The sequence below is a fragment of the Geotrypetes seraphini genome, chromosome 9 (genome assembly GCF_902459505.1).
Source record: "Geotrypetes seraphini chromosome 9, aGeoSer1.1, whole genome shotgun sequence".
Classification (NCBI taxonomy): domain Eukaryota; kingdom Metazoa; phylum Chordata; class Amphibia; order Gymnophiona; family Dermophiidae; genus Geotrypetes; species Geotrypetes seraphini.
This window is the reverse complement of record NC_047092.1, coordinates 134,334,828-134,360,360: the sequence shown is the minus strand read 5'-3', so window position 1 is coordinate 134,360,360 and position 25,533 is coordinate 134,334,828. Positions and strand designations below refer to the sequence as shown.

The 25,533-nt window shown below is 40.9% G+C and overlaps 1 protein-coding gene across 1 annotated transcript in view; it reads left to right on the top strand.

Moving 5' to 3' along the window:
- ITM2C (integral membrane protein 2C) overlaps positions 1–13,883 on the top strand; it is a 117,270-nt gene extending 103,387 nt beyond the window's left edge. Inside the window, exons 5-6 of the mRNA XM_033959171.1 lie at positions 7,711–7,861; positions 12,997–13,883. Coding sequence (XP_033815062.1) covers positions 7,711–7,861; positions 12,997–13,088 — 243 coding nt within the window. The 3' untranslated portion in view covers positions 13,089–13,883. The remainder of the gene's footprint in view (positions 1–7,710; positions 7,862–12,996) is intronic.
- Positions 13,884–25,533: the final 11,650 nt, after the last annotated feature.

Sequence of the window (25,533 nt, the reverse complement as noted above, 5' to 3'; positions counted from 1 at the left end):
GTGCTAAAAATCTGCAGCTTCATTTAGTAAAACCCAGTGGAAGCCAATAGTCCCAAACCAGCTTAAAATGTTTCTTGATGCAAAGAGAATAGGGTCTCCTGCACCTGCTAAAAGATACTTCTTTTAAGAAATGTATCTCCTCTCTTCTAGTCAAGATGTGTACAATAGAGTCCCAGTTAACCGGGACTCTCACACAACTGGCAAAAAAATTGTCCCATAAGAACATAAGAATTGCCACTGCTGGGTCAGACCAGTGGTCCATCATGCTCCTCCAGACCCAAAGCACCAGTGTGGCAACGGTCCTGAGCCACAAAGCCCTCTTTCCTGCCCTGAAGCAGCATTACAGCAGTAGTCCTGAGCTGCAAAGCCCTCTTTCCTGCCCCGAAGCAGCATTACGGCAGTAGTCCTGAGCTGCAAAGCCCTCCTCCCTCCCTCAAGCCTCTTAGTGGCAGAAGTAGGCAGTGGTCCTGAGCCACAAACTCCCTCACTTCCTTCCTCCCTCTCTCTCGCTTCCTTACCCAAAGCGCAGCGGTCAGCAGGAGGCAGCCTCAAAACAGGTTGCTCGTGGCCAGCCCCAGCAGGGCCTTTCCTCTGATGTGTCAAATAAAGTTTCTTGATTGTATTTTCTGAATGCGTTTTGCTTATTTGGCATGTTATTGCTTTGTATAATTATGAAACTTTAAATAATGCAAAAAAATTTAACAATAGGTCAGAATTGTTAATTGTTTTGTTTGAATGATGCTATTTTATTGTTTATTAGTTTGAGTAATTTTAACATGCAAAAATCACTAGGCAGGAATGCTAAAATATTAGTAACATCAATATAGTTTAAGATAATTAAGGGCTCCTTTTACTAAACTGCGGAAGAGCTTCTTCCCATGGACCCGTGAGATAAATGCTCCAACACTCATACAATTCCTATGAGAGTCAGAGCATTTACCTCTCTGGCCCATGGTAAGAAGCTCTTCCATGGTTTAGTAAAACCCAGCGTAAATTTTAAATAGTAAAATGCAAATATGTAAAATTTCTCAATGAAATTCAAAACGGTTGTTTGCAACTATTTTTTCCAAAATAATTTTCTTGTTCTGTGATGCAAAAATGAAGGGAGGGGTGTTAAGGTATCCCTACCTAACCTTGATTCCCGTTGTGCAGACACCAGGCTAGTGGTCAATCCAGCATTTTGCCAGCATTGCACAAATTGTGGTGGTCCTGCTTTAGAAAAAGCTGCAAAAAGCATGGCTCTGATGCGCAGTGATGTTTTACTGAGCTCTGCTTCTCCCTCGTTACTGCTGGCACTCTGAGGTTCTGGGACACCTCAAATTCCCCATCAGTATGGTCCTTGAAATTACCTACTAAGCATGGTGCCCAACTATGTTATAGAACAGTGGTTCCCAACTCTGTCCTGGAGGACCACTGACCAGTCAAGTTTTCAGAATAGCCCTAATGAATATGCATGGAGCAAATTTGTATGCCTGTCATTTCCATTATATTCAAATCTCTCTCATGCATATTCATTAGGGCTATCCTGAAAACCTGACTGTCTGGTCCTCCAGGAATACACAAATGGTGCCAAAAGAATTCAGCACTAAAGGGCAAATTCTATAAGAAGTTCCCAAAAGTTAGGCACCTATATAGGCACCGTTCAGCATGATTCAAGCACAATTGGGTGCTGTTTAGTGAATCACGCTGAGCGGTATCTATTTTGGAGACCTGGGAATGATGGTACACGCAACACTGAAGGCATCGGCGCAGTGCGCCACAGCTTCAAAGAAAGCAAACAGAATGTTGGGTATCATTAAAAAGGGTATTACGACCAGGACAAAGGAAGTCATCATGCCGCTGTATCGTGCAATGGTGAGGCCGCATCTGGAGTACTGTGTCCAGTACTGGTCGCCGTACCTCAAGAAGGACATGGCAGTACTTGAGGGAGTACAGAGAAGAGCAACTAAACTGATAAAGGGAATGGAAAATCTCCCATATACCGACAGATTGAAGCAGTTGGGACTTTTCTCACTGGAAAAGCGGAGACTTAGAGGAGACATGATAGAAACCTTCAAGATCCTGAAGGGCATAGAAAAAGTAGACAGAGACAGATTTTTCAATTTAAGGGGCACCACAAGTACGAGGGGGCACTCGGAGAAATTAAAAGGGGACAGGTTTAGAACAAACGCTAGGAAGTTCTTTTTCACTCAGAGGGTGGTGGATACATGGAACGCGCTTCCAGAGGCTGTTGTAGACAAGAAAACATTAAATGGTTTCAAAGAAGGTTTGGATAGATTCCTAGAAGAAAAAGGATTGAAGGGTATAGATAGGTATAGACCACTTCTCAGGCAATGGGCCTGATGGGCCGCCGCGGGAGCGGACCGCTGGGCAGGATGGACCTATGGTCTGCCTCAGCGGAGGCAACTTCTTATGTTCTTATGGAGGGGCCCATTAAATAGGCCAGCTCTAGGCACAACTAAAAGTTAGACGTCCATGCGAGCGCTTAAGCACGCTTAAGAGCAGTGATTCTGTAAGAAGGTGCCTAACACGGTAGCCACGGCCACGCCCAACATACATAGCGTCTATTTTTTTGAAGGCCGCCTAAATTTTTAGAGGCGCCTTGTTACAGAATCGCGCTTTCCTGATAGGCGCCTAGGTTTCAATCAGTGCTGATTAAAAAGCTTAATTGAGCTTGTTATTCAGTTTAGATAGGCGCCTATCTAGGGGCACCTCTGAAATAGGTACCTGTCTTTAGGCACTCGTTACAGAATTTGGGCCTAAGTGCTATTCCTTATATAGGATAACATTTAGCGCAGGTTCTGTGCCTATCTTTTGGGCACTGAAATTACACCTGCTAAAACCTGATGTAAATACCAGCACCCAAGTTAAGCGCAATAAGGCCTATTCTGCATGCAATTTTTTTGGAATGCCTCTAATATGGCCCTTGCCACAGCCCCTTTTCAGATATACGCTATGAGAAGTAGGCGCTGAGCTTTGTAGAATAGCGCACTGTTAGTTGTACACACAAATCCTAATTGCCATTTACCTGAAATAACTTGTTGTTAGCACCCAATTATAGCTAGTTAAGGACTCGTTAATGAATTAAGTTACATAGTAACATAGTAGATGACGGCAGATAAAGTCCCGAATGGTCCATCCAGTCTGCCCAACCTGATTCAATTTAAATTTTTTTTTTTTTTTTTTTTTTCTTCTTAGCTATTTCTGGGCGAGAATCCAAAGCTTTACCCGGTACTGTGCTTGGGTTCCAACTACCGAAATCTCTGTTAAGACTTACTCCAGCCCATCTACACCCTCACAGCCATTGAAGCCCTCCCCTTCCCATCCTCCTCCAAACGGCCATACACAGACACAGACCGTACAAGTCTGCCCAGTAACTGGCCTAGTTCAATCTTTAATATTATTTTCTGATTCTAAATCTTCTGTGTTCATCCCACGCTTCTTTGAACTCAGTCACAGTTTTACTCTCCACCACCTCTCTCGGGAGCGCATTCCAGGCATCCACCACCCTCTCCGTAAAGTAGAATTTCCTAACATTGCCCTTGAATCTACCACCCCTCAACCTCAAATTATGTCCTCTGGTTTTACCATTTTCCTTTCTCTGGAAAAGATTTTGTTCTACGTTAATACCCTTTAAGTATTTGAACGTCTGAATCATATCTCCCCTGTCTCTCCTTTCCTCTAGGGTATACATATTCAGGGCTTCCAGTCTCTCCTCATACGTCTTCTGGCGCAAGCCTCCTATCATTTTCGTCGCCCTCCTCTGGACCGCCTCAAGTCTTCTTACGTCTTTCGCCAGATACGGTCTCCAAAACTGAACACAATACTCCAAGTGGGGCCTCACCAATGACCTGTACAGGGGCATCAACACCTTCTTCCTTCTACTGACTACGCCTCTCTTTATACAGCCCAGAATCCTTCTGGCAGCAGCCACTTGCCTTGTCACACTGTTTTTTCGCCTTTAGATCTTCGGACACTATCACCCCAAGGTCCCTCTCCCCGTCCGTGCATATCAGCTTCTCTCCTCCCAGCATATACGGTTCCTTCCTATTATTAATCCCCAAATGCATTACTCTGCATTTCTTTGCATTGAATTTTAGTTGCCAGGCATTAGACCATTCCTCTAACTTTTGCAGATCCTTTTTCATATTTTCCACTCCCTCTTCGGTGTCTACTCTGTTACAAATCTTGGTATCATCTGCAAAAAGGCACACTTTTCCTTCTAACCCTTCAGCAATGTCACTTACATACATATTGAACAGGATTGGCCCCAGCACCGAACCCTGAGGGACTCCACTAGTCACCTTTCCTTCCTTCGAGTGACTTCCATTAACCACCACCCTCTGGCGTCTGTCCGACAGCCAGTTTCTGACCCAGTTCACCACTTTGGGTCCTAACTTCAGCCCTTCAAGTTTGTTCAACAGCCTCCTATGAGGAACTGTATCAAAGGCTTTGCTGAAATCCAAGTAAATTTATTTTTTTTATTTATTTATTTATTCAATTTTCTATACCGTTCTCCCAGGGGAGCTCAGAACGGTTTACATACATTTATTCAGGTACTCAAGCAGTTTTCCCTCTCTGTCCCGGCGGGCTCACAATCTATCTAAAGTACCTGGGGCAATGGGGGGATTAAGTGACTTGCCCAGGGTCACAAGGAGTAGCGTGGGTTTGAACCCACAACCAAAGGGTGCTGAGGCTGGAGCTTTAACCACTGCGCCACACTCTCCCCATCTAGCATATGTCCTCGATCCAGCTCTCTGGTCACCCAATCAAAAAATTCAATCAGGTTCGTTTGGCACGATTTACCTTTTGTAAAGCCATGTTGCCTCGGATCCTGTAACCCATTAGATTCAAGGAAATACACTATCCTTTCTTTCAGCAACACTTCCATTATTTTTCCAACAACTGAAGTGAGGCTCTCCGGCCTGTAGTTTCCTGCTTCATCCCTGTGACCACTTTTATGAATAGGGACCACATCCGCTCTCCTCCAATCCCCAGGAATCACTCCCGTCTCCAGAGATTTGTTGAACAAGTCTTTAATAGGACTCGCCAGAACCTCTCTGAGCTCCCTTAGTATCCTGGGATGGATCCCGTCTGGTCCCATCGTTTTGTCCACCTTCAGTTTTTCAAGTTGCTCATAAACACCCTCTTCCGTGAACGGCGCAGAATCTACTCCATTTTCTCGTGTAACTTTGCCAGACAATCTCGGTCCTTCTCCAGGATTTTCTTCTGTGAACACAGAACAGAAGTATTTGTTTAGCACATTTGCTTTCTCATCATCACTCTCCACATATTTGTTCCCAGCATCTTTTAGCCTAGCAATTCCATTTTTTATCTTTCTCCTTTCACTAATATATCTGAAAAAAATTTTATCTCCCTTTTTTACATTTTTAGCCATTTGTTCTTCCGCCTGTGCCTTCGCCAAACGTATCTCTCTCTTGGCTTCTTTCAGTTTCACCCTGTAGTCCTTTCTGCTATCCTCTACTTGGGTTTTTTTATATTTCATGAACGCCAACTCTTTCGCCTTTATTTTCTCAGCCACTAGGTTGGAGAACCATATCGGCTTCCTTTTTCTCTTGTTTTTATTGATTTTCTTCACATAAAGGTCCGTAGCCATTTTTATCGCTCCTTTCAGCTTAGACCACTGTCTTTCCACTTCTCTTATGTCCTCCCATCCTAACAGCTCTTTCTTCAGATACTTTCCCATTGCAATAAAGTCCGTACATTTGAAATCTAGGACTTTAAGTATCGTGTGGCCGCTCTCCACTTTAGCCGTTATATCAAACCAAACCGTTTGATGATCGCTACTACCCAGGTGAGCACCCACTCGAACATTAGAGATACTCTCTCCATTTGTGAGGACCAGATCCAATATCGCTTTTTCCCTTGTGGGTTCCGTCACCATTTGTCTGAGCAGAGCCTCTTGAAAGGCATCCACAATCTCCCTACTTCTTTCCGATTCCGCAGACGGAACATTCCAGTCCGCATCCGGCAGGTTGAAATCTCCCAACAGCAGAACCTCCTCTTTCCTTCCAAACTTTTGGATATCCACAATCAGATCCTTATCAATTTGCTGCGATTGAGTCGGAGGTCTGTAGACTACACCCACGTAGATAGAAGTTCCATCTTCTCTTTTCAGAGCAATCCATATCGCTTCTTCCTCTCCCCAGGTCCCTTGCATTTCGGTCGCTTGGATATTGATCTTTACATAGAGAGCTACTCCTCCACCTTTATGACCATCTCTGTCCTTCCTAAAAAGATTATATCCCGGTATGTTTGCATCCCATCCATGTGATTCACTGAACCATGTCTCTGTGATAGCAACAATATCTAGATCTGCCTCTAATATCAGGGCTTGCAGATCATGAACTTTGTTGCTTAGACTGCGAGCATTTGTGGTCATCGCTTTCCAGCTATTTTTCAGCGATAATCTCCTTTTTCGTATGGATTTTTGTGTCGTTTCACTTTCCGTTGCAATACTAAGAAATGAGTTGCTGATATTGCTTATGTTGCAGCCTTTACTACTATCACATCTTTTCTTTTACCGGGGGTGGTCTCTATAATTGTCCTTCGTATATACACCACCCCCACCTAGTTTAAATGCCTAGAAAAATATTGTCTAAATTTCTCTGCAAGGTTTCTTTTTCCTGCTGTAGTAATATGTAGCCCATCAGTGCAATATAGCTTCTTGCCCTTCCATGTATTTCCCCATCCTCCTATGTACCTGAAGCCTTCTTGATGACACCAGGCTCTAAGCCATCTATTAAAGTCCTCTGTGTTTTTCACTCTTTGCTCTCCTTTTCCAAATGCAGGCAGTATTTCAGAAAAAGCTAAAGTCTTTACAAAAGGTTTCACGCCCTCACCAAGCTCCCGAAAAGCTTTCTGTGCTGCAAGTGTGGAGTTGTTGGCCAGGTCATTTGTTCCCAGATGGATAACAACATCAGTGTTAAAATCCTTAGTTTCTTCCTTAAATATAGTCAGTATTTGCCTGGAACTCCTGGTAGCTGAGGATCCTGGAAGACATTTCACTATTTTGGTCACTCGCCCTGTGCTCCAAGGTTAATGCCTCTGATGATGGAATCCCCCAACAGTAATAGTTTCTGTTTTTGGCTTTTTTATTTGTACTTAGGGTGCTCTTGTTCTCTTGAGTTTCCTTCATTGGTTCCAGTCCCACCTCCCTTCTGTTTTCCTGAGTATCGCAGTGCACTAGTGGAGCGCAACTTAGCAAGCGCCTAAAGTTTGGCATGCGACTTTGGGTGCATATATATAATCCAGGGGATAATCATAACTATTACGTGCATGGTGCTAGTACTGTAAACTTAAAGGTATTAAACCCGAAGGAATGTAGTGAAATACACCAAATTTCCCCTTCCTTTATGCAGATTTATATTTTGACTGGATTTAAAGAATTACATTGTGTGATTCAGTGCAGTCTTTTTGTATGCGATATTTGCAGTTTTCTGTAAATTAAAATGCGCAATTAAGCCCGGATTCTATAAATGGCGCCATCTGAAAAAGGCCGCCTTAAAAATGACTGCCAATTGTATGACAATCATGCGACGGTACTGTTTATAGACCTCAAGAACCATGGTCGCCCACCTCTGTTCTAGACGATAAAAATCTTACTATGATTGATCAAAAATATGGCTTCAAATTTTGAATCAGTTTGTTCTGTTCCTTAATTTCTTTTCTGAATAACTATATTTACAGAAGGGAACCTACCTGCCTCAGACTTACATAATCCAGGAGGAGATGATCGTCACAGAACAAGTGAATGACAAGGAGCAACTGGGCTTCTTCATCTACCACTTGTGCAATGGCAGAGAGACCTACAGGCTGAAGCGCAGGACCACAAGGAGACGTAAGAGCTACATTTGCTGCCAGAGTAGATGTTTCAATCTTGTTCAAGCTTTTGTTTAATTATTGATAACAATGTTACCCTTCGGTGTAGGGACGCCATTCTGAAACAGGGTGAGATCGACACACTGATTTCCTAATTCCCTGTGTTTCTGTTGGAAATACACCTTGTTGAGAAATAGTGGAGAAATTTCCTGTTCCATATAACTGATCTGGGGTATAAAGCCCTCCAGATTGTAAAGCTCTTCGTTGAGCCTCCCTTTGATATTCACTGTTTCAGAATGGCGTCCCTACACTTCAGTAGGGAAGGAAGGCACAGAAGGGCAAATTCTATAAGAAGCGCCCAAAAGTTAGGCACCAAAATATGTACTGTTCAGCACAATTTAAGTAAAATTGGGTGCAGGTTTTTTTTTTTTTTTTTTAATTCTTTATTTATTTGATTATTCGTTACAATGCCTTAATAACAAATATTCATGAATGACCACTAAAATACAAATTCCATATAAAGAACAACAAAACATATAAGGCAATTAATCAACCATGTCCTAGTTCACATTATCACTGGTCGCCAGTATTTTAAAAAATAAAATATCAAATCTGTCTGTCTACGATCTAGTTACAGGCAAATGGCATTTATATATATTATACATCATCCTCCAAAAATAAAGTCAGTATTAGAAATTAAACTTTAAACAAAGGTTTCTCTTTAATAAAATCTTCCAACTGGACTGGATCATAAAACACATATTTATCACTTCCATACGAAATAAGGCATTTGCATGGGAATTTCAAAAAGAAAGTAGCTCCAACTGCCAAAACCTCGGGCTTTAGCTGAAGGAACTGTTTCCTTTTAAACTGAGTTTGTCTGGAGACATCTGGGAAAATTATCACCCGTTGACCACAAAACATCTCTTGTTTTTTCAAAAAATATAATTTTAAGATATCTTGTTTTTCAAGCTCTGTCTTGAAGGTCACGAGAAGAGTTGCTCGCTTATCTATTATGTCTTTAGATGACTCCAAAAACTGTGATACATTCAAACTATCAGGTGACACTATTTTATCCATTTCACCTTCATCTGCCCTTTCCTTGGAGTCTCTTGAGATGTAATAGAGGTTATCAACCTCAAAAGTCTCCACTTTAGTATAATGTAATATCTCCTTCAAATACATTCTCAAGAGCTCCATCGGGGACAGATAATGTGTGATTGGGAAATTTAACAAGCGAAGATTTTTAGCCCTGATAGAGTTTTCCATTTTTTCTAATTTAGCATGTATCATCATACTATCCTTTATATTGGAAACAGCACTAGCTTGTAAAGTACCTACTGCCTGATCTAGCTTTTCAAACTTCACAGCTGTTTCTCCAATTTTAATATCTTGCTCTTTGATTTTTACTATTGTATCAGATGAAAATTGACATAAATTCAAAACGGTTTTTTGTAAAGATGACTCTATTCTGTTAATGCTAAGCCAAACATCATTTAGAGTGATCACTTTATCCCTGGGGGGAACGTCCGAGCCTTGCCCAGTAATCATCTGTACTGGGATTAGTTCTTTAGCTTGCTCCAAGGATTGTCCTGAAACCTCCAGTCCAGATAATAAAGATAATTGAGGGGAAGAAGAAGTTATTCCTTCCTTAAAAGGGGAAGGAGATTCTTCTAACCGTGAAGAATATGATGATTGAGGAGGTGGTGTTGGTTCCCCAGAGGATAAAGAGACAGCTTGAATATTAGGAGTTACCTGTTCTTCAGCATGTGGCAAAATGGGAACCATAAGATGGCGATCCATTGGGCCCGTTGTTCCAGCAGATGGTATTGCTTTGGACTTCCTCTTGCCCATATTGAAGAGTCGATAACCCTACTCCCTACTCCTCTTGGGCTCCGAAGGGGCTCAAAAGGGGCAGGCCCCTTTAGCCACGCCCCTTCAGCTTGCGACCCGGGGCTCGCGACCGCGTACCGCGGTTGGACCGGTGTTTAAGGATTCTCCCAAGGACCCTCTCAGCTGGCTAGGTCGGGCAGCAGCGGGACTGCCTGTCCCGATGTAGAAAAGTGCTAAACAGCACTAGCGACAGGCTCCCTCGCGGCTGGACCGTGTTTAAGGATTCTCCCAAGGACCCTCTCAGCTGGCTGGGTCGGGCAGCAGCGGGACTGCCTGTCCCGATGTAGAAAAGTGCTAAACAGCACTAGCGACAGGCTCCCTCGCGGCTGGACCGTGTTTAAGGATTCTCCCAAGGACCCTCTCAGCTGGCTGGATCGGGCAGCCGCGGGACTGCCTGTCTCGATGTAGAAAAGTGCTAAACAGCACTAGCGACCGGGTGCTGTTTAATGAATCACGCTGAGTGGTACCTATTTTGGAGGCGCCCAATAAATAGGCACAACTATAGGGGCCTATGTGAGCGCTTAAGCACTCTAAGAGCAGCAATTCTGCAACAAGGCACCTAACACGTAGCCATGCCTAACACGTAGCCATGCACACACCTAACTTGCATAGCACCTGTTTTTTTGAAGGCTGCTTAAATTTTTAGAGGCGCCTTATTGCAGAATCCCTTTTTTTTGATAGGCGCCTAAGTTTCAATTATTGCTGATTAAAAAGCTTAATTGGGTGCCTCCAAAATAGGTGCCTAACATTAGCCGCTGGTTACAGAATTTGGGCCAGAAAGCTGTTTGAAGATCTGGGAAAAGGCATAGGCATAACATTCCTTCTCCTCTTGACTCTCTGTTATATTTATTTTCCCCTGTTTTTTTCTGTCTTAATTCTGCTGTCAGAACTCAGACTCTGCTGACACAAATACTTTCCTTTGAAATTAAACCCTTAGCACTACTTTTCAACGCATTACTGAAATAGAAGCAGGAACCCTACTTTCTCAGATCTTGAACATGGCAGTGGCTGGTAGTTGACTTTTTTTTTTCTAAAATATGTCTACCATTTATTTCCTATGCAAGGGGGTCCATGTCACAGGCGCCGGTTAGAGAATTGTGAGACCACTGAAAAGAGCGTGAGTTTTTCAGGAATGCCTCTGAGTGGCAATTGTAAATGCATCTATTAAATAGGATGGAGCTTGACCAACCGTAACTTTAGAATAAATACAGCCCAACTTAAAGATGATGCATGCCTCTATTGGCAACCAATGTAGTTCACAATAGAAAGGAGTTACATGTTCAAACTTTTTCAATCCGTATATAAGCCTGACCATGGCGTTCTGATTGATTTGCAGTCTTAAAGTTATTTTTCTTGACACCCGCAAGATAAACAACATTACAGTAGTCCAAGTGATTCAGCATCAAAGGCTGAACCAGTAATCTAAATGCTGAGCCATCGAAGTACACTCTGAGAGTGTGCAATTTCCATAACATTTGGAAACTCTTACGAACTACTGTATCAACTTGGTTCTTCGTCGTTAGATTTTGGTTGAGGGTAACTCCTAGAATTTTAATGGAAGAATGGATCGGGTAATATATGGCATTTAAAGTTATGGAAGAGTCAACTGGTGTTTGTCGAGGTGAAGCAAAGAAGAATTTTGTCTCTTTGGAATTTAGTTTCAGCTTAAATTCCGACATCCATGCTTCAATCGATCTGAGTATTTATTTTGCACTTTACTTAAGTTTCCTCTCCTGAAGCAGTGGATTTCCCGCAAAACAAAGCTCGTGTTAGGAGATCATGGAATTGTTGGCCGCTAGTGTATAGCGACAAATTGAATTACACATATAGTCCGAGGACATGTGAAATGCACAGACAATGCTTAAGATATCTGAATTACGTCCAGTTTTGCTGTTTGTGCTTTATGAAGATTTAAGACTTTATTTGCTCTGTGGTGTGGGGTTTTTTAAGCACAGGTTTTGAGTTTTTTACTGCGCTGTTTTTCCCTGCCTGTAAGAGGAGCCTATGATAAGCACATGATCGCAAAAGAGCTGACTATAACGATTTGTGAATAGCAGGGACTGTGTTGTCCTGCTTTGGACTCTTGAGGCTCATTTGATTAAATTACTTAATATTAAACTTTTTAACACAATTCAGCAAACTTTCAGACCTGTTGTTAAGAATACATCTCCAGGGTAATAAATTGCCAGGTGAGATCTTCCTTTTAAACCAGGGATCTCAAAGTCCCTCCTTGAGGGCCGCAATCCAGTCAGGTTTTCAGGATTTCCCCAATGAATATGCATGAGATCTATGTGCATGCACTGCTTTCAATGCATATTCATTGGGGAAATCCTGAAAACCTGACTGGATTGCGGCCCTCATGGAGGGACTTCGAGATCCCTATTTTAAACTGTTTGAGAAGATATTCTTTGAGTCTGCCAAATTGAGGGGCAAAGGGCTAGATTCACTAACTTGGCCGAGTCAGTCCAATCCGACACAGGCCGACTCATTTCCAACGGGCCTATATTCAAATGGGGACGATCGGAAAACGCCCTCCACCGACTTCACGGATCGCTCTCCAGCGATCCAGACGCATGCGCAGACCATCTACTTTGCCTGTAGATGGTCTGCGCATGCATTTGATGTCCGCGTTTTGTTTTTTACTTTTTACTCGGGAGCCCGTGGTTTTAACCCACGGGTTTAGAGTGGGTTAAAACCACGGGCTCGAGTTGGGGCAGAGATTGGAGCGGGAGATTTGCTGGAGAGTTGGGGCAGGAGATTTGCTGGAGAGTTGGGGGCAGGAGATTTGCTGGAGAGTCGGAGCAGAGATCGGGCCAGGAGAGTCCCTTTTGCTGACACAAGTTCACTGCCCCGACGAGTCCCTGCCCCGAAGAGCCATAGCTAACAAACAGGCAATTATTTACTCTCCTGCTCTCTGCCGCCCTTCCCTGCTGTGCAGCCCCGCTTTAAAACCACGGGCTCACACTGCATAGGTTCCATTTTATGTAATGAGACCTAGTTACAAATCATTGGGGTTGAAATAACATGTCTTATTGGTAGCCCACATTGATAACTTCCCAACTAAGTCTTTTTTGTGAAGTAAAGAAGATGAGAGTAGCTCTTGGCAGATCTTCTCTGTGTTGCTCAGGGGCTCCTTGCCAGTATCAGTTTGAAATTTCATCATTCAGACCTACTAAATATATTTTCCCCCCCTTTCTCATTTCTTTTAAGTGCTCTTAGATAGTGCACCTAAAGTCATTTTTTTTCCTCTCTTTCCTCTAGGTATGAACAAACGTCAGACTGAGAACTGCAGCCGTATCCGTCACTTTGAAAACACATTTGTGGTGGAAACGGTTATCTACGAGAAGCCTTGACAGGCACTCCTCTAAAGTCGTCTTTCTTCATTTGCTTGCACACATGGCCTTCCCTTCAATAGTGAGAATCTACTCTTCCCTTCTTCCCACATTGCTTGTGCCACAGCTGTAAAGTTTCTGATCCTTCAAGATCACACTTTGGACTTTCTGTTGTCTCTTTACTGTACATATTGTATGGTATTACCTACTTTGAGACTGGTTGCAAGGCTTAAATTTATTCAGTGAAATCAGAAAATCCACTTTATGGAGCCTGTTTGTAGTGTGTTTCTGGGCCTTCATGTATTCTGAGAAAGGTGGGCTGGAAATAGCTGGATGGAAGCATCAGAATCACCTTTGGAACATTATTAATGCATGGAGAAATGGTTTATCAAGGTTAAAATATGTTTCATTGTTGTACAATTTACAAAAGAAAACTGGGGGTGTTGAGTACATAAAGGGTAAACCACTGAATTTCAAGTGAGCTGACTCTCACTTTAGTGCAATAGAGCTGGGAAGCAGGAGACATTGTCTTCACTCACTGGGTGACTCAGAAGAGGTCACATAATCTCCTTGTGTTCCAATTGATTACAAAAAGGACATTATAACCTTCCTGAAGTGTCTTTTACTGTGCTGCACATACTAATAGCATGCCAAGAAATATGGCCATCAGCATTGCTTTTATGGCACAGTCAACAGGATCAACTCAATATAGTAGAGGTACAATCGTATTCAATAAAGAAAAAAATATATATTTTTGTAGACGTATTGTAAATAATAATAGCAGCAGGGATTCATTCACACCACATTGACACAAAAGAGAACAGTTGACAAAATCATAAAAAGACGGAGAAAAAATAAACCTCAATTGTGGGTTGCCGGGACTACACAAGTGCCCTAAGCCCCCCACATCATCACGGGTTTATAAAAAAACTCCGTACAAATATAAATCACTTTCATACTTTGAAGTATTTTCTCAAAAGGATTTTCAAAAGATAAATATCAAAAGTTTCAAAATCTTTAGTGATTTAAATGACAACGTCCAAAAATGTCTTATAAACAAGTGATTAAGTCCTAAACTCACTATACTGTGGCAATCAGCTCAGCTGTAAGCAATTCAAAATGGTTAAGTAGCGTAGCTGTAAAACCCAAGTATCAAAAATCTCTAAGAAAATCTATCACTCATCTGAAGGTGAAATCAATCTTCGTCCCGACAGAAAAGACTTTCTGTTTCGCTTGAAAACAGGCTACTTTAGGGGATCCATATTCAATAGGTTACTTCCACGCTTCTCAGCAACATAACGGAAGGCTGGCTTCTCTCAAAATGGACCTTGGACGTTGTCATTTAAATCACTAAAGATTTTGAAACTTTTGATATTTATCTTTTGAAAATCCTTTTGAGAAAATACTTCAAAGTATGAAAGTGATTTATATTTGTACGGAGTTTTTTTATAAACCCGTGATGATGTGGGGGGCTTAGGGCACTTGTGTAGTCCCGGCAACCCACAATTGAGGTTTATTTTTTCTCTGTCTTTTTATGATTTTGTCAACTGTTCTCTTTTGTGTCAATGTGGTGTGAATGAATTCCTGCTGCTATTATTATTTACAATACGTCTACAAAAATATACAGTCAACAGGATGTCATTTTCCCATAAGGAAGCTATCTCTTGATGGTATTTGTAGTGGTTTGGTTTGATGATGCCACAACATATGAGAACACATTCCATAAACTGTCTTCTCCAAGAATTAAAAAAAAAAAAAAAAGTATAAAAAGTGACCTTATGGAAGAATAGGGAAAATCTAGTATGATCTAGGGACAGACAGGATGTATGTAGGTTAGAGAAATAGTTTTCATATTTGTTTTCCTGGAGCCAGTGAAAGATAATTTCTCCCCATAAAGATGAAGGGCGGTATTTACCAGCTATAACCAAGCCATATCAAGCAATAACTGAAATTAGATACAGAAGTTAAAACTATTTTAAACACAATGTCTTTAATTCTATATAGTGCACCACAAATTAGGTGCCCACATAGTAACATAACATAGTAGATGACGACAGATAAAGACCCGAATGGTCCATCCAGTCTGCCCAACCTGATTCAATTTAAAAATATTTTTTTTTTTTTTTTCTCTTCTTAGCTATTTCTGGGCAAGAATCCAAAGCTTTACCCGGTACTATGCTTGGGTTCCACCTGCCGAAATCTCTGTTAAGACTTACTCCAGCCCATCTACACCCTCCCAGCCATTGAAGCCCTCCCCTGTCCATCCTCCACCAAACGGCCATACACAGACACAGGGTAAATGGCCATTATGCACTAACTCCGCTCCCCACCCCCTTTTTTACTAAGCCAATTAGTGTGGCAGCCCGTGGCAATCGCATCAAAGCCCACTGGGAATTAATGGGCTTCAGTGCTGTTGCCGTGCGGCTTTGTAAAAGAAAGGTAAGTATAGAAGTGCTCCTATAGAATAGCACCTAGAGGGAAGTTCTTTAAATAGCACCTAAGTTAATTGGGAAATGCCGTTTGAAACGGCAATAAACATCAAATTTAAAGTGCCTATCAGCGCCTAAACAATAGTTGCCAGAATCACGCCTCCATAGGCGCCTACCGGTGCCTAATGCCATTTATAGGCATGGCTAATGCCGGAAATGGTGTTAGGCGCCGTAAATGCCTATGTAGGCGTGATTCACGGCAAAGGTGGGTGCTGGAAATTTAGGCCTTGAAAACCCTGACCTACATTTCCGGCCAAAGGAGCGACAGGAACGAAATAAAAGGGCCTATGTTCCAAAAAGGCTGGTGAATCCAAAACCAAAAAGATGGAACAAAAAGTCTGGATGTCGCAGGAGCCGTAAAACAATAAAAATGTATTGACATAAAAATTCAAATATAAACATCAAAACGTAAAATGTGGCAGAAGTCCATATAATACCAATTGCTCACGCAGGTAACGATATATGACATTCAGATAGAAGCTTGTATCGGACCCAACAAGGTCTGTGTTTTGGCTATCTTTGCATTTGTCAGGGGTCCTAATGTAGCATAACCATACTGAAAAGTATGACATGTTGCACTGACATTGAGCAATGAAGCTTACATTGTGCTTTAACCGCGAGATGTGTGCCACACTTTAAGAAAATCAAACACAATGTAAGTTGCGTTGCTCAATGTCAGTGCAACATGCTATTAGGACACATACCGCGTTGTGTCCGATACAAGCTTCCATCTGTATGTCATATATCGTTACCTGCATGAGCAATTGGTATTATATGGACTTCTGCCACATTTTACGTTTTGATGTTTCTATTTGAATTTTTACGTCAATACATTTTTTATTATTTTACGGCTCCTGTGATATCCAGAGACTTTTTGATCCATCTTTTTGGTTTTGGATGCACCTACATTTCTGGCGCCTATCTTTCCTGAAGGTGCAATTCTCTAAACGGCGCCATTGCTTGATTGACACATGATCGGCGGCCGCTGATATTGGTGCCGTTTAGAGAATCTGGCAGCTTGTGCACACTTAGGGCTCCTTTTATGAAGCCGTGCTAGTGGTTTAATGCATGTAATAATGCGCGTTAAACCACCGGCTGCGCAAGCCGCTAACGTCTGCCTTGAGCAGGCGGTAGTTTTTTGGCCAGCACAGGGGTTAGTGCGTGATTAAAAGTTGCGCGCGCTAACCCCGCTAGCGCGACTTGATAAAAGGAGCCCTTAGACACCAAACTTACAGAATATTGTAAGTTTTGCACCTAGGTGCTAACATTTAAATGCTAACATTTACACCTGCCTTTTATATGTTGTAAGTGTTGGCGCCTACATGTTGGCGACCAAATGCCAACTTAGGCTTTATTCTGTAACAGAATCTGGGTGTCCCGAGGCTATTATAAAACACTGTCTTAGCACACAGATCTCAGGCACATAATTGTAATAAACTTGAAGCTTGAGTTATTAGCACCATTTATAGAATTGCCCCCAACAGAAAAATATACAGTATGCTCTGATCTTTTTCCAATCTGGTTCAAGAAATGCAGGCGCAGCTCCTAGTATCAGATCTGCTCTTCCTCCCTCTGCCTGTCCACAATACTGACTCCTCCCTTCCCCCAGCCCTTATTCCTTATTCTTTCACCCATCCAGCACTTCTTATTGATCAGTCCAGTTCCCATTGCTCACTCTCTCCTGTTGCAATCCTACTTCCTTACTGTCTCCTTTTACCTACTTTTCCTTCTCCGCTCTCTCCACATTTCACTTTTTTATCCTCCCTCTCACTCTCCTACTTTTTCCTTTCCATTTAACCTTTTCTTACTCTGCTGGTTTCCATGCTGTGCTCTTCCCAATCGCCAATTCAGAGCTGCTACTTCTTGCAAAACACCAGGACAGTGGGGTCAGTCAGGGCAATAGATTAGATCCTGTGCCATTCAGATGAGCCATTTACCGACTGTTTAGTTAGGGTGAGGCGTGGACTTCAATGCTTCATAAGCTGCTGAGCGGGGAAAAGGAATAGTAACAGACAGCAAATTAACTGCTGCGCTGATCAGCTGTTTAACAGCTGTAGTACAGAGCTAGGACTGCAATGCTGAGCTGGAGTGTAACTCCCTCTGTAACATAAATTGGATGGGGAGAAGCAGGGCAGCACAGGGAACACAGTAACCCAAATTACTGGTACTGAGTTGCAACCTGAAGTATGAAAAATACTAGATTAGAGATTGCATTTTTATCTTCAGACATATCGCTAGAGGGTCTTCTCTGATATTGCTGGAAAGACATATTTTTAACTTGGCAGTTTCTGTCTAGTCCCTTGGGCTTATGGCTCAGTCAGAATCAGGTTGGGATCTAACAAAAACAGAAGATACAAATGCAGTGAAGATACGATACACCAAGGACAAAGAAAGGCACTGCGGACAGGTGTACAAGATGCAGGCAAAATTTATTATGAACAAACAAATTGTTGTGTACAAATAAACCACTTGTAGCACTATGGGTCCGTGTTTCGATCAACACGTCGTCTTCAGGGGTCCCATGAAAAGGTGGTGTCAAAAAAAAACGCAACAAATATGCCTGATCTGTATACTGTGTAGTGCACATTTTGTTTGCACATTAGACAGTATATAGATCAGGCAAATTGGTTGCGTTTTGTTTGACACTACCTTTTTATGGGACCCCTGAAGAAGATGTGTTGATCGAAACACGGACCATGTTGGGTCCCATAGTGCTACAAGTGGTTTATTTGTATGCAACAATTTGTTAATAATAAAGTTTGCCTGCATCTTGTCTGCAGTTCCTTTAATTGTCCTCGGGTTGGGATCTGACATCCTAGTTCTTCATTTTCAACTAAGCTATTTCTGGCCATCAAAAGATTAATCTTATAACAGGTCACCTAGGCAGACATCTTGTTTTGAAGCTCTTTTTATAAAGACATATAAGTGCCTGTGTATCATTATAAAATAATATGTTTAGGTCTAAGAAGGTGCCTATTTGGAGCTTTTCTATAAAGGAAAGTAGGTATTTATAAAATAGCCTAGCTGTGCAAATGCAGAACTATAGTTTTACTCATGAGCACTTAACACAGCCACAGAGCTGTCTTAAATGCTTGCATCTAGATTGCTAAAAATAAATGCGTGCACGAGGCAGAATTCTATGATTTACACACATAACTATGTTCCTTGGTCATACCGTACCCACCCTCAAACTATGCGATTTTATAGAACAGTGCATAGTCGGAATATTGGCATTTATGTGTGTATGTACTGGTATTCTTGTCATTTACACATGTTCTTCACACCTAAATATTGGCATCTTCTTTATAGAATTGCCCTCTAAATGTTGCCATTCGACAGTGGCTGTGACTTCTTCCCGTATGGGGATCTTTGGATAGTTCCTTTGCCATATCCTCATCCATCCATAGAAAGACCTGTGAATGTAGCTCATGATAGATTTGTGAGCATAGCCAATGTGGCTGATGTGTTAGGGTCTATACTTTGGAACAGAGAGGCAAGGTAGGAAATCAGAGAGAGAAACATAGTAGACCTGCAAAGTCATTGCTTTATAAAGAATTTATCACCCACTGAGCTAAATTATGCAAAATTCTACATTAAGTGGAGCTATATGCCCTTTTATTTAGTGGGATTTTGGCTCATGCCTTTCAGTAATAATAATAATACCGTGAAGTTCTATGCGGTTTACAAAAGATTACAAGAGGTACAAAATGAGTGACCTGAAGAGAGTAGCTCGAGACAAATTACCTTAGGGTACAGTTGATATTTTATTGTCCCCAAAGGGCTTACAATCTTAAGTTTGTAACTGAGGTAATGAAGAGTTGAGTGACTTGCCCATGATCACAAAAAAGATTGTTGGGATTTGATCCCTGACCTTCCTGGTTCTCAACCCTCTATTTTGACCATTAGACTACTTCATTGAGCTGCCTAGTGGGTTATTCAACTCTGACCTGCAAAGATTTTCTACTGAGCATAATTTTGTACACATTTTTGATTTTTGTAGCGTAGAAACCTCTTTGATTGTTGACGAAATAATTCAAGGAGTTGGGCCTTAAAGTAATAATGTAACCATGGCAATATGACTTGTAATACTTGGTAAGAGAGCATTGCGCTGTCATTCTGGTGAGCTTTGGGCCTGAATGTGCTCTGGAAGAGTAGACCTGCCAGCCAGGTAAACTACTGCCTAAAATGTCCTAATGCAATCTTAAATAGGTTATGACCATTAATTTTTTATAATGTGTTTGATGTGCAAATGTTATGATATAGTAGTAGTTTTGTAGCCGATTATATTATTGTGAAGTAATATTAACAGCATTCTAATTCTTACCCATCACGAGTTAGAAGCAGCTCTGAGGTGATCATAGATGTTCTCTCTGGCTGTCAAGAATAACTGTAAATAGACAAGTTGCTTTCTTCTTGCTAAATCCAGTATTCATTGTTGACAGGGCTTCTTGAAAGAATGTGAACTCTTCTGATCTCTTTGAATCATGTTAACATTTTAAAGCTCCAGAAAAGTGCGAGTTCAGAAAACTATTGACTTCTCTGAAGTGAAATAAATAAGTCTTTGACTAGATGATACATTTGAAAGCATGATTAAAGCAGAAGTGAGATTTGGAGGGATCTGTGCAGCCAGTAGTTGGTTCCCTGTTAGCACTGAATATTCTGAATGTTTCCATAGATTTGGTGAGGGTAAAAGGACTTTGGTTAGTATCTTGCAAACACAATGTCTGAAAGAAATTGGCTAAAAGGAAGAAAGAATGTGCAGTTATCTTCTGGGTGGAACCAAGAGTGGCATTTACCTAGAGGTCAATTTTTAAATGGAACGCCTTGTGATGTTCACTCATTTGCATGACATATATGGTTAGATAGGTGCATTTTCAGCTGTGCTGCTTGTATTCCCCCTCTTTCTATAATTTTAAAAAAAAAATTTTCAAAGAAATTAGCACACAAGATTGATTGCTCTTGAATCAGATACCGAAGAAAAATGCACAAACTTAGTAGAATATATGTGACTACGATATAAGGTCATTTTCCTTAAGACTTCAAAAATGAAAGGGAGCGGACTAATGACAATAAGGAGAATGAAAAGAAGAAACATTATCTGGTACTAAGACCAGTTTAAAAAGTCTTAATACTAATACCCTCATCCAGCTCCTATTTCCCTAATACTGAATAACACCCAGGTGATTTTCTTCCGATCTAGGAAAGATTTTAACTGTTCAGGAGCAAAAAAAAAACTTATTGCATAGTCTCAGCATATCTAACCAAGCGCTTTCGTGGATATGCCAAAAGAAAAGTGGCTCCAATACTCCTAGTCTCTTGTTGAATGGCCAGAAAGACCTTTCTTTTCTCCTATTATTAATCACATTTGGAACGATCCTGACCACCTGTCCATAGAATAAATCTTGTGAGTAATGAAAATATAATCTCAGCACTGCATTTAGATCTTACTCAAAGACAAAGGCGATTAATAATGTTGCTCTCATAGAAGATCTGTTATGGATTCTTCTAGTATTGCATCAATATGTAACGCCTGACTGTGGCTACCTCCCATAACTCCCCGAGTTGTTTTTTTTTTGTTTTGTTTTTTTTAGAGGAAACAGGTAAGTAATACATTTTATTCCATGGTGGAACAGTCTAGTGAGAAATCCTCATTCTATACTCTTACGTGCACAGAATAGTGCCAGTTATGCGTGCAACTTAATAAATTAGGCACTAATTGAGACCAATTACCAATAATTGGCTTTAAATGGAGTTAACATTTAATCGTGGACATTTACATTTCTTAAGCGGCCGTGCCTAAATGTTGGTGTGTAAATACTGACTGACGCTAGTATTCTGTAGGGGCAATTACACACGTAATTGCAGATAAAGAATTTGCTCTTAGGGCCCGATTCTATAAATGACACCTAAAACTTAGGCGCTGAGTAGTGTGGTGCTTAGGTACAATTCTGTAAAATTTAGGCACAGTTTTATAGAATTGTGCCTAGCGGCACCTAAAGTGAGATGAGACATTGATAGGCATCCTAACCTTAGGCACACCATATTTATGCCAGGGTTCCCTTGGCCTAAATACTGGCACTGAAGTCCCAATCAAATGTAAAACATGTGAAGTCCCAAATGTAAAACATGTGAAGTCCCACATGTAAAACATGTGAAGTCCCACATGTAAAACATGCCCATGATCTGGTAGGACTAGGCGCCTACCATGCCATACCATTAATTGCAATTAACATCAATTGCAAGTTGTTAATTGCCAATTAACCTAAATTACCAATTAACCTAGATTGGCCAGGTACTCCAATCTAGGTGCCTAACTAGGCTTTTATAGAATATGGGCCTTAATGCACAGCATCCTAGTGTCTACCTTTAGGTCACCTGCACTAAATAACCCATAGTGTCTGCTGATGAAAATATGCACCTACTCTACATGTACTTGTATACTTATGAGTTTATTTTATAGATGTAAGCGCTGATATTGGGCACCAGTATATCTAGTATTTACAGTTGGGCTACACATTTCAGCCTCGGCATCCTGAGGTTGTGGGTTCAAACCTCACGCTGCTCCCTGTGACCCCACAAGTCACTTAATCCTCCATTTCCCCAGGTACATTAGATACAGATAGGGAAAATGCTTGAAGTATCTGTATGTAAACCACTTTTCAGTGTAGTTACAAAAAGGCGGTATACAAGTCCCTTTCCCTACATTGTTTTGGCGCATCCAGTCCAACTGTACATACTAGATAAATAGGTGCGCTGCCCTGGAATGCCCCTTTCACACTCATTTTTCCGCATGCACTTCTGCTGAAAATGAAACAAAACCGGCTCTTACACATCCAGCATTTTGAAAATTGACCTCAGCGCAAGAAGACGTTTGACAACCTACTAGCGAAACTTGACCACACCATCTCCAACTTGCTATTAACAACGAGCGACTTCAAATCATTTCGAAAAGAAATTAAAACCCTGCTATTCAAAAAATTTAACCAGATGTCTTAACTCTATCCCCCTGTTCTCCTTCTTCCTTACAAATTCCCCCTCAAAGTCTCTCCCTCTCTGTAAATCTCTCCTCAAAGTCTCAACCATTTAAACAGCTCCCCAAACTGTAAATTTCTTGGAACTGTCCAGTCATCTTTTTGTAATCCAAAACCCTAAATTGTAATTTTCCTGGAAATGTCCAGCTAGTTTCTTTTGTAATCCGCCCAGAACTGCAAGGTACGGGAGGAATAGAAGTCATTAATGTAATGTAATATTTGCTCCCATCCAATTTGGGGTAAGATGCTATGAATATAGGATTTATTAACAAGCTAATAGGGTTACCGGATAATAAATAATTTATTTATATAATCAAAAATGGCCAGCCTATGCCTAACAATTAATAGATCAATAGATGATTATACATTGAAAACAAAATGTGGGCATGGGATGATGTATGTTATGTGAGGTCCTATACACTGAGAACCATCAATATATGATATACCCTTCTAGTATATCACCTAAGACACTAAGGATTTTTTCTTTAAAAGGGGTAACATACGATTAAAAATTGAATAATTAAATTGATCTATTAATTGTTAGGCACATGCTGGCCATTTTTGATTATATAAATAAATTATTTAATATCCGGTAACCCTATTAGCTTGTTAATATTTCCTTATTGGATTGGATTTTATGTAGAAAGATCATTTTGCTATATAAATGAATATAGGATTTGGCAGTGATATGGTTAAAACCTGGCTCAGCTGTTTGAAGCTACCTTTCCAGCACAAAGGGCAGCTTATAATGGAACTTTTCTTATCTCCTGTGCAAATAGCTCTTATCATATTCTGTATCCATTTCCTCTTGGGATGAGGTAAGATTTTTTTTTTCTGTGAAGTTTTTTTAACCATTCAGATTTGGTGTTTCATTTTGTTTTGTGATAAGAACCCCCCCCCCCCCCCAAAAAAAAAAAAACACAAAAAACCCTGAGTTTCAGCTTAGGAATTCAAAGAATGATGGTCAGACAGTTAACTGTTGAGGAAGACTTTCACTCAGCTGTGCCTGTTACATAAGCAGAGAGAACCTGGAGCAGAGTTTTTAGAAGGTTGGGTTTTTCATTCCAGTCTGTGGCCTCACTATAAAAAGGAAGCTGTTGTACAGATAGAATTACTAACATGCATTAGTGTTATAAGTAACCAGGTCTCATTGCATGAAACAACGTGTTAAATGGCATTAGTGCATGTTAGTTGCTCTAGCCTAGGTATTGTGCAGTAAACACTCAGGGGCTAATTCCTATAATTTCTGCCTGCTTGTTGCCTGTGCATGGATCTCTCGGTGCCAGAATAAACCTGAATGAACCAGACTGTTCACCTTGGCTTTTATTTTGGCATGTGGATCCTTTTGGTATATAAGCTATAGCTCAACTCAGTCATTCTAGCAAAGTCTGTAATATTTTTCTTTCAAGGTCGTTGATGCACAGACAATTTTTGCTTCTAACCCATGTGTCAGTGGAAACATTCTTCTGTACATTTGATTCCCAAAGTAATTTATTGCTGGGTAGCAGCAATGTGTATTAGATTTTTAGTTATAGCAAGTTTATGAAGAAAACCTTATCTTCTTTCATCGTTGCATGTATTTAAAGGTGTATTGGGACAAAAGATCACACAGGATTCCTGATGGAATCAGAGCCAGCTGTTGAGTTTAAGCCCTGCATTTCACTTTAAAATGGTCAACTAACTCACTCTAAAGCAGAAATATCTATTTTCCTACTTAATTCTGCATGATTTTACTGTTAACTAAATAAGCTAATACCCTGCTAATTCTAACCTTCAAGGATGGGGCCTTAGTTCTATGAATGAACTAAAGTTTTCACTGTTTTCTGGAATTAAAACAATATGTGTAGAAATTACTCTTATATGCTTTCTATGTTTTTGTTGTTAGAGAAGTATATCTTGAAGTATTATGGGACAATAAAACTGTTTATTTCAGATTATGGTACTGGATTTGTTCATTGGCATATTGAGTCAATCAATGCACACATTTTGTTGATTGAATCATTGAGTCTTATGCAATGAGTCTGATTTATTTATTGGCTCTGGATATAATGTAGTGAGTCATGCAATAGCTTCTATGTGGTTTACAATTAAAACAAGTGAATAGAGAAAGGTGAGAAAGAGAGTGGTTAGTGTAGAGGGATGGGGCAGGGAGAGAGCTGGTGGAGGGGAAATAAAGAATAAATTGGCCAGTGATTTATGAAAAGTTCACCTGAAATATCCAAGATTATAAGAATTGCCATACTAGGACAGACCCGAAGGTCCATCAAGCTCAGTATCCCGAGTACCTAGCTAGATCTCAAGGAATAAGCAGTGGATTTCCCCAAGCCATTAGATGGCCTATGCACTTCTCTTGTAAGAAATATCCAAACCTTTTTTAAACCCTGATTTCACCACATTCTTTGGCAACGAATTCCAGAGTTTAATTACAAGTGTGAAGAAATATTTTCTCCAGTTTGTTTTAAATCTACCACTTAGTAACTTAATCGCAGGCCTCCTAGTCCTCCTATTTTTGGAAAGAGTGAACAAGCGATTCACATCTACCCTTTCCACTCCACTCAGTATTTTATAGTCCTCTATCATATCACCCTGAACCATCTTTTCTACAAGCTGAAGAGCCCTAGCCACTTTAGCCTCTCCTCATAGGGAAGCCATCCTATTCCTTCTATCATTTTCATTACCTTTGTCTGTACCTTTTCTAATTCCACTATAACTTTTTTGAGATACGGTGACCAGAACTGCACACAATACAGTGCTCCCCTGAGATTTGTGGGGGTTCCATTCCAGGAACCCCTGTGAATCTCGAAAAACCACGAATACGGTTTTTCATGGGGGAGCCTGAAGAGGGCAGTGGGAGAGAGCAGCTGGAGCACAGCGAGTGCAGGAAATAACTCACAGTACGCTCCGACCGCCTCTTCCAGCACAAAGTCGGGCTTTATCCAATCAGGA